The sequence below is a fragment of the Stigmatopora nigra genome, chromosome 1 (genome assembly GCF_051989575.1).
Source record: "Stigmatopora nigra isolate UIUO_SnigA chromosome 1, RoL_Snig_1.1, whole genome shotgun sequence".
Classification (NCBI taxonomy): Eukaryota; Metazoa; Chordata; class Actinopteri; order Syngnathiformes; family Syngnathidae; genus Stigmatopora; species Stigmatopora nigra.
In genome coordinates this window covers 259,042-268,544 of record NC_135508.1, presented here as the reverse complement: position 1 = coordinate 268,544, position 9,503 = coordinate 259,042, and the positions used below count along the sequence as shown (strand labels likewise).

General features: G+C 44.7%; 3 protein-coding genes across 9 annotated transcripts in view; 2 read left to right on the top strand and 1 right to left on the bottom strand.

The window, feature by feature from the left end:
• Nucleotides 1–5: 5 nt before the first annotated feature.
• Nucleotides 6–5,060, bottom strand: LOC144196269 (putative G-protein coupled receptor 173). 7 transcript variants are annotated; one of them, XM_077716292.1, is made up of 4 exons: nucleotides 4,829–5,060; nucleotides 4,607–4,740; nucleotides 2,950–3,068; nucleotides 6–2,306 (listed from the first exon to the last, which is right to left on the bottom strand). In XM_077716292.1, exon 4 carries the CDS (start codon nucleotides 2,281–2,283, stop codon nucleotides 1,084–1,086), a length of 1,200 nt encoding a protein of 399 aa, XP_077572418.1. In that variant the 5' UTR covers nucleotides 2,284–2,306; nucleotides 2,950–3,068; nucleotides 4,607–4,740; nucleotides 4,829–5,060; the 3' UTR covers nucleotides 6–1,083. The 7 variants fall into 7 exon arrangements, with proteins under 7 accessions (XP_077572418.1, XP_077572385.1, XP_077572393.1 ...); XM_077716259.1 differs by having other exon boundaries at nucleotides 4,607–5,060; XM_077716267.1 differs by having other exon boundaries at nucleotides 6–2,303; nucleotides 4,607–5,060.
• Nucleotides 5,061–5,751: 691 nt separating this feature from the next.
• hus1 (HUS1 checkpoint clamp component) lies at nucleotides 5,752–8,165 on the top strand. Its single transcript, XM_077723113.1, has 8 exons — nucleotides 5,752–5,976; nucleotides 6,550–6,677; nucleotides 6,749–6,925; nucleotides 7,103–7,210; nucleotides 7,279–7,353; nucleotides 7,414–7,513; nucleotides 7,588–7,701; nucleotides 7,886–8,165. The coding sequence occupies exons 1-8, from the start codon at nucleotides 5,925–5,927 to the stop codon at nucleotides 7,966–7,968; spliced, it is 837 nt and encodes a 278-aa protein (XP_077579239.1). The 5' UTR covers nucleotides 5,752–5,924; the 3' UTR covers nucleotides 7,969–8,165.
• A 943-nt stretch (nucleotides 8,166–9,108) lies between these two features.
• The window catches only part of dnajc5aa (DnaJ (Hsp40) homolog, subfamily C, member 5aa), a 118,299-nt gene continuing 117,904 nt past the window's right edge, over nucleotides 9,109–9,503 (top strand). Inside the window, exon 1 of the mRNA XM_077715842.1 lies at nucleotides 9,109–9,113. The gene's annotated coding sequence lies outside the window, so the exon portion shown is untranslated. The remainder of the gene's footprint in view (nucleotides 9,114–9,503) is intronic.

Here is a 9,503-nt window from a genome sequence, read left to right as displayed (position 1 = left end):
GGAGGTTTGAAAATTGTACGTTTTATTGACGGCGGCTGGTCCCACGTTTGGCTCCGCCTTCTCCATTCCTGCCAAAATTGGACAAAAACTTGCGCAGTACGTTTCATATTTTCATTTCTTGTCGCATATTCAACTTCTACAATCGTTCATTCTTAATCATTTTACAGTCAGACCTGTCAAAAAATATTTTAGGCCCCCAAGTAATGAAAAAATATTTTAAACAAACAGGAAGTGACACGGGACTAGCCCAAAGAAACAGGAAGTGACCCAAAAAAATCAAAAAGTTCCAATGGATAGGATGTGGGCCAGTTGTTTTAAAAATAAACAGGAAGTGACCTGGGACTACCCCAAAAAAACAGGAAGTGACTCAAAAAAATATCCCAAATTATCAAACAGTGCTGATATACAGGACGTGCCTTAAAATCAACAGGAAGTGATCCAAAATTGTACAGGAAGTCACCCAGGACTACCCCAGATAGACAGGAAGTGACCCGGGACTAGCCCAACCAAACAGATAGTGACCCAAAACCCCACCAAATCATCAAAAAGTGCTGATATACAGGACTTCAAAATCAACAGGAAGTGATGTAAAATTGTACAGGAAGTGACCTGGGACTAGCCCAAAACAAACAGGAAGTTACCCTTCCAAATCATCAAAAAGTGCCAATCAACGGTTGTGTTTTAAAAATAACAGGAAGTGGTCAAAAATGTCCTAATTAAATACTAAATGGATCAATTTGGAGAAACAATAATCATTTTTTAATTCCCTTGGGAGAAAAATCTCATTTAAATAAACTGTATTCTAATTAAAAATTGAATTTGAAAAAAAAATGCATCAAAACACATGGCAAATCAATCATTTTGCCCTCCAAATATTTAATCCGATCAAATCACAGAATCTCCATTTACTTCCTGTATCTATCATTAAATCCACTACTTTAGCTTGGCCTTCATTTTTCAACAGTCGGCCTTTTCAGAAGGGGAGGAACTCAAGTCCACCAAAATCCCGCCCACCTCAGCTTCCTATTCGTCGCTCCGTCTGTCAATCAGTCAGTCCCTCCCCCTTACCCTCCTCCCTCCTCTTCACATGATACAATAGGCCTCATCCTGTGGCAGATGCTGCTTCGCCCCACGATAGGCCGGGAGGCGGGCCCTCAAGGCCTGCCGTAGGTCGCGGTTGAGCAACAGGCAACACAGCGGGTTGACGGCGGCCTGCGCGAAGCTCATCCACACGGCCACGGACAAAAAACGGCGTGGAACGCCCCTGGACGCCACTAGGACGCGCCAAAAACAAGCCCCCACGTAAGGGGCCCACAGGAGCAGGAAGAGCACGGTCAGGGCGTAAAACATGCGGCCCAGGCGCCGTTCCGAGCGCACCTCGTCCATGGCCAGCAGGCGGCGCCGTTGTCCCATGTTGCCACGGGGGTTCTGCTGCTGCTGTTGTTGTTGTTGTCGTACGCCCAGAAGCGTAGGGGGGAGGGGCCCACGACCGAAACCGGCGATCCAATTGGCCGCCGCCTGCCCGGTGGCGCCCGGTCCGTGGAAGGTCCAATTCTGGCTGATGGCCGGCACGGGTTGCACCGGCTTCATCTTGCGGTGGCGGTACTCGAAGAGGAGGAGCTTGGCGTAGAAGGCGTGCGCCGCCAAGATGGCCGCCGTCAGCATGAGCATGAAACCCAGCGTGTCGTTGGTCTTCAGGTAGCGGTGCTCAAAGGTGCACTGGTCCTCCTCGCCGATGAACTTGTACGTGCCCACGTCCAGCACGGGCGGGAAGGCCATGGCCGCCGCCAGCGTCCAGGCGGCGCAAACCACGCCCCCGCAGGTCCACGCCGTCATGCGCTTGGCGTAGAAGCGGTGGTGCGCCACGGCCAGGTAGCGGGTGACGGCCACGCACAGCAGCATGAAGGCGGCGTGGAAGCAGAAGAGCACGGCCAGGAAGGCCGCCGCCTTGCAGCAGGGGGCGCCGTAGGCCCAGGTGGAGCCGCCCCGCACCGAGGCCAGGGCCAGGGGGAGGCAGGCGGCCGAGCGGGCCGCGTCGGCCAGGCACAGGTCCAGCAGGAACAGGTAGGGCGCCTTGCGGAGGCTGCGTTCCCGGGCCACCAGCAGGGACAGCGAAAGGTTGCCCGCTAGGCTGACGCAGATGATCAGCCCCAGGGAGAGGAGCTTGACTTGGACCCAGCCGTCGGGGCCGGCGCCGCCGCCGTCGTCGCCGTCGCCCTCCGACGGCGTGGTGTGCGCCGACAGGACGCCCTCCGCCGCCGACGACAGGCTCTGGTTGGCCATGCCGCTTTAACAGGAGGAGCCTGCTTTGGGGGAGGGTGAACAGGAAGTTAGCCAAAAGCAACTGGATGAGTCCACAGGAAGTGACATTGAATTGCCCAAAAACCAACAGGAAGCGATATCGAATTGCCCAAAAACCAATAGGAAGTGACCTAGAATTGCCCCAAAATAAACAGGAAGTGACCTAGAATTGCCCCAAAATAAACGGGAAGGGACCTAGAATTGCCCAAAAATCAATAGGAAGTGACATTGAATTGCCCAAAAAACAACAGGAAGTGATCCAACAAGAAACACGAAGTTACCTAGAATTTGCTCAAAAAAACAACTGGAAGTGACCCAAGAGCTACAGGAAGTGACCCAACGGGCAACAGGAAGTTACTTAGAATTTGCCCAAAAAATAACTGGAAGTCACATTGAATTGCCCAAAAACCAACAGGAAGTGACCCAAGAGCAACAGGAAGTGACCTAGAATTGCCCAAAAATCAATAAAAAGTGACCCAACAAGAAACAGGAAGTTACCTAGAATTTGCTCAAAAGACAACTGGAAGTGACCCAAGAGCAACAGGAAGTGACCTAGAATTGCCCCAAAATAAACAGGAAGTGATATTGAATTGCCCAAAAACCAACAGGAAGTGACCTAGAATTGCCCAAAAATCAATAGGAAGTTACCTAAAATAGCTCCAAAATCATCAGGAAGTGACCCAACGAGAAACAGGAAGTTACTTAGAATTTGCTCAAAAAACAACTGGAAGTGACCCAACGGGCAACAGGAAGTGACCTAAAAATGCCTAAAAATCAACAGGAAGTGACCCGTTAGCATAAAATGAACAAAAACTGGGCCAAATGGACCAGAAGTAACCCAGGTAAGCCAAAAAAAGAACAGGAAGTGACCAAGATGTGCCCCAAAATCCCTAAAATAAACAGGAAGTCCCCCAAAATCAATATTAACTAACCCACAACATTTTTGTTCTTCCTATTGATTCCTTTTTTAGCATTTTCTTTGGCCCCTCCCACTATCAATAAATTGGACATCTCCTTCCTTCCTTCCTTCCATCCCCGTTGCTAAGCTACAGCAGCTCGCATATGTGTGGGTGAATATACGCACACACGCACGTAGGTGGCGTTGCTTCTCTGCTTTATTAGAGTAAAGAGCAAGATAGCCACGCCCCTTCCTGCAGTAAACGCCCCTAAAATAAAACAACATGTTAAACGACATGGAACACTTTTTATAGTGCAAATATTGTGAAAATCACAATAACAACAAAATTATTAAAAAATATAAATAAATAAAATGCTATCCTCACAAAATAGTCTCCAAAAAATTGGAAAATGTTATTCATATTTTAGCTTTAGTCATTTTTGGCGAGTCATTCGAGAACTTTCCATTGTATAGACGTTAGCATTAGCTTGACATGCGACGTAAATTTGGACTATTTTTAAAAGCGCTTTAAACCTATTTTAAGCTCACATTTAGCATTGTTGCGGCTAGCTCTGCTAGCATAGCTTCTCATGATTAGCATTAGCCTGGTGTTAATTGCTCATTAGCTTTAATATTACAAAATAACAATAACATTACACATTTATAGTTTGTTTTTTCTTCATTGCACGTTATTTTTCCACAAAGTCAACATTAAATGGGAGAAAAACTGGCTCATAACATAAAAATTGCATGAAAAAAATACAAATTCTGAAATAATGCAAGAAAAAAAACAAACACTGTAAAAAATGGAAAAAAACAAACACTGAAAAAAATGCAGAAAACAAACAGCAAACACTGTACAAATTGCAAATGACAAACTAAGAAACGCAACAACACTAAAAAAAATCTAAAAACACTAAAAATGCCAAAAAACACTGTAAAAAAATGTAATACACTGTAAATAAAATGCTAAAATAATACTGCAAAACAATGCTACAAAAACAGACATTGTAAAATATTGGCAAGACTCCCGAAAATTGTCAAAAAATGTATTCAAAATTGCAAAGTTAAAAAAAAAATCCAAATACCGAACCCCCTCCTCAACAAATCCCCCTAAAACCCCTTAAAAAATACAAAACTCCTCAAACACACCCACCTTAGTTTACATCTAACAAAAGACACCACTCAAATCATACAAAAAATGAAAAACCACAACCACCACATAACCTTACATTAACAAAAACCACAAAAAAACATGAAATCTATCTTTCCAGCCATCATGCTAGCCACGGTAAGACCCCCCCCCCCCCCCATACCCCCCTCCCCCACAATGTAGGCCAAGCAAAGCGACATCCTTATTAGCACCCCCTCTCTACAAAAAAAACCGCATTAAATATTGCAACCTACCTTTCATTTCATTTCATTTCCTGCCGCAAAACAACACTTGGTCCATCCTTCCCCATCCTTCCATCCTTCCATCCGTTTGTCCGTTTGTCCCTCCTTTAGCGACTGGACACCCAAGCATCGGGCCTCCGCTTTGTCTCCGCGTCGAGAGAAAATAAAAATCATCAAAAATAAATATATAAATAATCGTAGAAAGAAACAAGAAGAAGAAGAATGTCGTCCAACCTCATTTTCTCGGAACACCTGTTATACACAAATCCATCCAAACCGGACCGGAAGTGGGGACCAAGGCATCCAGTTTTTTTGGGGGGGTGTCCCTTTATGCCCACCGCCCCCCTAAAAAAAAACCCCGTTAAAAGCCACGGTCGAAAAATGCCAGCGTCGAGCGTGTAAACATCGTCGCTTCGTGCCGCTGCTGCTGCTGCATCACGTCAAAAAGGAGGGAGGGGGGCCGGAAGTGGGGGTGGGGGCGGCCAAGGGAGATGGACAGAGGACGACAGGGTCTGACAAAAAAGGAAAGACTCATAAAACCCTTTTATTGAGGATGAAAAGGTTTAAAATGGCCATTTTTTGGTTCATTTCTGAAGGAGGAGTCGCGCGATTTTCTTTTGTTTTGTTGGACGTCGCCTGTCGGTAGCGGGAGGGGGGAGGGAGGGGGGGGTAGAATGAGAAGAAGAAGAAGAAGGAGTAGAAGAAGAAGTAAGGAGGATGAAAAAGAGGGGGCGGAGCTAAAATAGGAGAGACGGCTATTCTACAATATACTAATGCAAGGGTGCCAGACTAGGGTTGCTTCGCAATCTTATTTAACGTCAATTTGATTTCATGTGGGCCGGACCATTTCAGATAGAATATTTAGATTTTTTAAAAATTATAAATGGATTAAAAGACCTGAATATTCCGTTTTTATAGATCTCAAACAATGTCTATTTGAGGTTTTTATCTATATATTTAGATTTTAGAAAATTATTTTTGAACTAAAAACACAGAAAAAAAATGTATTAAAAATTTAAAATAATATTTAGATTTTTTTTTAAAAATAAATTGATTAAAAGAACTGGATTAAAAACCCTGAATATTCCCTTTTTATAGATCCAAAACAATGTTTATTTTAGCTTGAGTTGGCCAGGAGAGGGCAGCAACGCGCTTAGTCTGCCAGAAATAATGAATAGAAGAAGAATTACAACAACACTGGCGGGGACTTGAAAGTGGATAGTAGCTAGCTTGCCGTTCGGATGTCCATTTATTTCTTTGGAAATTGACTCTGTTAACATTTGTGACGCTTCAAGATAAAAATATTAACATTTTCTAAACGTGAACCGACATGAAGTTTCGTGGAAAGATAGTGGGAGTGGCCTGTCTCAACCAATTTACTCGTAAGAATGTTTGACTCGTTCCTTGCCGTGCTCGGGTTAGCATCTCTCCCTCAAACATTATTACAGTAGTTATGACAATATTATCAATGTCAAAGCACTTGTGTTTATCGAATGTCGCGGACGGGACTATACGTCCAATTTGTTTGAGGTTTATTAGCGAAAAAGTCGTTGGAATTGACACCGAAGCGAAGTTTCATTGCCCCGATCCGATGTGCTCAAGGCGGCAATTTTAGTCGGGGCGAGCTTCCCATTCAAGTCAATGCAAATGAATCCATAACAAGCTTATTTTCAAACAATTTTATCAAAATCACCTAATCTATTATTTATTTAAGGGTTTACATTGACGGAGGTTTGATGTCCAATTCATTTTAATAAGAAGGTTGGCAGCAAATGCACGTAGTAGACCTACTCGTGATAAACCCATTGGAATTTACAGATGTATGTATAGGGGGGCCATTTTGGTCGGGGCAAGTTTCACATCAGATGCATGTATAAGGCAGCCATTTTAGTCGGGGCGAGTTTCCCGATAAAGTCAATGGATTTGAAAGGCTTTACTAATGTGTTTCCTTCCAGGGGTTGTGAGCACCATTTCCAAGCTGAGCAAAACGTGCGTGATGCGCCTGACGCCCGATTATCTTTACTTTGTGCTCAGCGGGAAAGTGGCCAGTGGGGGCGTGGCCATGTGGTGCGAGCTGCCGCAGGTAAATGTATTGACGTCACTTCCTGTTGACATGGTTTTTGAAATGGTATTTAACGGTACATTTTTTGGCAGGCTAATATATTTGACGAGTACCAAATGGAAGGCGTGAGCTCCCAAGATCAGCAGATTTGCCTGGAAGTAACGGCGGAGAACCTCTACCGCGCCCTCAGGACCGTCCAGGACGCCAAAAACGTCAAGGTCAAGCTGACCAATAAGCACTGCCCTTGCCTCACCGTCGTGGCCGAGCTGGTACGTCTCCGAGACACCGGGTGGCGCTCAAATGTTTGCGTCCCTTCCATTTTGGGACATTCCTGTAGGTTTTGAGGGCTTTTCGGGTAATTTCCTGTAGATTTTGAGGCCTTTTGGGTTACTTCCTGTAGATTTTAGGCCACTTTGTGACCATTTTAAGGCATGTTTTTGCCACAGCCCACCTTATCCAGCGTCAGCCGCGTGGTCACCCACGACGTCCCCGTAGAGGTGGTCCCTCGCCGCCTGTGGCACGAATTCCACGAACCCGGCGTGCCCGACTTTGACGTGAGTGCCCCCCAAAGCCCTTTCCAACAAGCCACGCCCCCTAATTACCCTCCCCACTCCCTCCCCAGGTCAGCGTGTACCTCCCTCCTCTCAAAACCATGAAAAACGTAGTGGACCGGATGAAGAACCTCTCGGATTTCCTGGTACGGTCGCCAACCGACATCTTATGGGGCGACGCCCAGCTAACTTAGCCCCGCCCCCAGGTGGCGGAAGCCGACAGCGGCGGCCGGATGACCCTGAAGATGGAGACGGACTTGGTTTCGGTTACCACTTACTTTAAGGATTTAGGGAGTCCTCAATTGGGTGGGTGACCATAACTGTCACATCTTAGCCCCGCCCCTTTGCCGCTCACCACTAGTGACGTCATTTCCCCCTAGAGGAACGCCGAGACACGACAACTACGACGACAACGGCGCAGGCTCGCGTGGACATCAAAAAACTGCAACAGTTTTTAGCCGCTCAACAAGTCAACCCCAGCAAAGCCATTTGCAGTAAGTACAGCAGCCACCAGATGGCGCCATACCAAAACCACAGACAGCTCATTCTTTTCCAATTGACCACTATTTTCAGCCTATTTTACACATTAGCGACTACATTTTCCACTTTTTTTTAGCTCATCCAACCGCTAATTCGCTAGCTAGCAACATCTCATTAGCCTTTTTTGCCGTCCCGCAGACATCGTCGACCAGAGGGTGCTTCAGCTGATCCTTTTTCACGACGACGTTTGCCTGCAGTACTTCATCCCCGCGGTGGGCTAAAGAGAAAGAAGCCAAATATTTTGAGCTAGTTTGGACATGGAGGGTCGGCGGCGAGGTTTCCCGCCAACGTTGGACATGAATTAGCATCTTGGCTAATCTCCAAATAGATGGGACGTCCATCGACGTCCATGGAAGGTAAACTCAGGCTATTTTGATAGTCGATAATTCATATTGAATAAATTCTGTGTTCTTTGGTTGATTTTGGGCTACTTCCTGTTATATTTTAAGGATTTAAAGGTCCCTTATTGATTTTGGATCATTTTGTGGTCATTTTAGGTCACTTCCTGTTCATTTTGGAGCTTTTACAGGTGCTTTTGGGTCAGATTAGGATCACTTCATGTTGATTTTGGATAGCTTTGTCATCTTTTCATGTCACTTCCTGTTTTGGAGCATTTCCAAGTCCCCTCTTAATGATTTCCTATCACTTTTGTGGTCATTTTAGGTCACTACCTGTTTAATCTGGAGCATTTTAGCCCCCTATTGATTTTGGGTCATGTTCCAATCACTTCCTGTTGATTTTGGATCACTTTGTCATCATTTCTGGCCCCTTTCTATTGATTTTTGGTCATATCCTGATCGTTTGCTTTTGATTGTGTGGCATTTCTGGGTCACTTCCTTTTGATTTTGCGCCACTTCCTGTTGTTTTCGGCCTTTCTATGTGACTTCCTGTTTGATAGTTGATTATAAACCAAACCATTTGGGAAAAAAACAAATTTCTGCTAAGAAAATGACTCTTCCTCAGAGAAGTCCACTGCTCCAAGATGGCCGTCGCATGTAACATCCATAACCCAAACAACCAAAAGCCACCAATCCGACATTTTCAAATAAAAAAAAGTTTATTGGAATACCGTTAAGCATTTTTCGATACGTTCGCACGACACACAAAATGTAAAAAAACAAAATATAATAATTATAAATCACATTTTTGAAAAATGACAGACTTTTCGTCAAATCGTAAATAAAGACGATAGTACATCATACATGTTTTTTCAAAGAAACAGAAAAGCAACAATGGCTTCCGATTGTGCTCATAAAACGCCGCGTACCAAAATTTGGACGGCAACAATGAAAGAAAGAAGCCATTTTCTTTTTTGCGGCGCAATATTAGCTTACGCTAACGCTAGCTTGGCCAAAAGGCGACGACGCTCTGACCTTTCCGGGCTTTATTTTTCCCCTTTTTTATATTTTTTTATAAGGCCGGTACTCACTTTTTGTTGCTCTTTTCAAAAGCTTTCTGTATTACTATTAGAACATCAAGGTTTTAAAATAGTTGTATTCATGAAGAAAACATTTGTCAAAACTTAATTTCCTGGAAAATGGCGGCCAGGAGCTCTTTTACGCCACTGGATAGCTTTCTCTTATTTTGGGGGCGGTTATGGACCGTTTGCCAGTATTTTGGGTCACTTCCTGTTGCTTGGGGTGTATTTCCGGGTCTTTCCGTGTTAATTACAGGTTGGTTCTTGTTTTTTTGGGGCATTTTGAGATCATTTTTGTTCCATTTGGAACATTTCGAGGCAAATATGGGTCACTTCCTT

Excerpts from the sequence above, each read along its gene's own strand:
- LOC144196269 (XM_077716259.1), bottom strand. The coding sequence starts at position 2,283 with ATGGCCAACCAGAGCCTGTCGTCGGCGGCGGAGGGCGTCCTGTCGGCG.
- hus1 (XM_077723113.1), top strand. The coding sequence starts at position 5,925 with ATGAAGTTTCGTGGAAAGATAGTGGGAGTGGCCTGTCTCAACCAATTT. Across the intron at positions 6,926-7,102 it reads TCACCGTCGTGGCCGAGCTG|CCCACCTTATCCAGCGTCAG; the intron begins GTACGTCTCCGA and ends TTTTTGCCACAG. Across the intron at positions 7,211-7,278 it reads CCGGCGTGCCCGACTTTGAC|GTCAGCGTGTACCTCCCTCC; the intron begins GTGAGTGCCCCC and ends CTCCCTCCCCAG.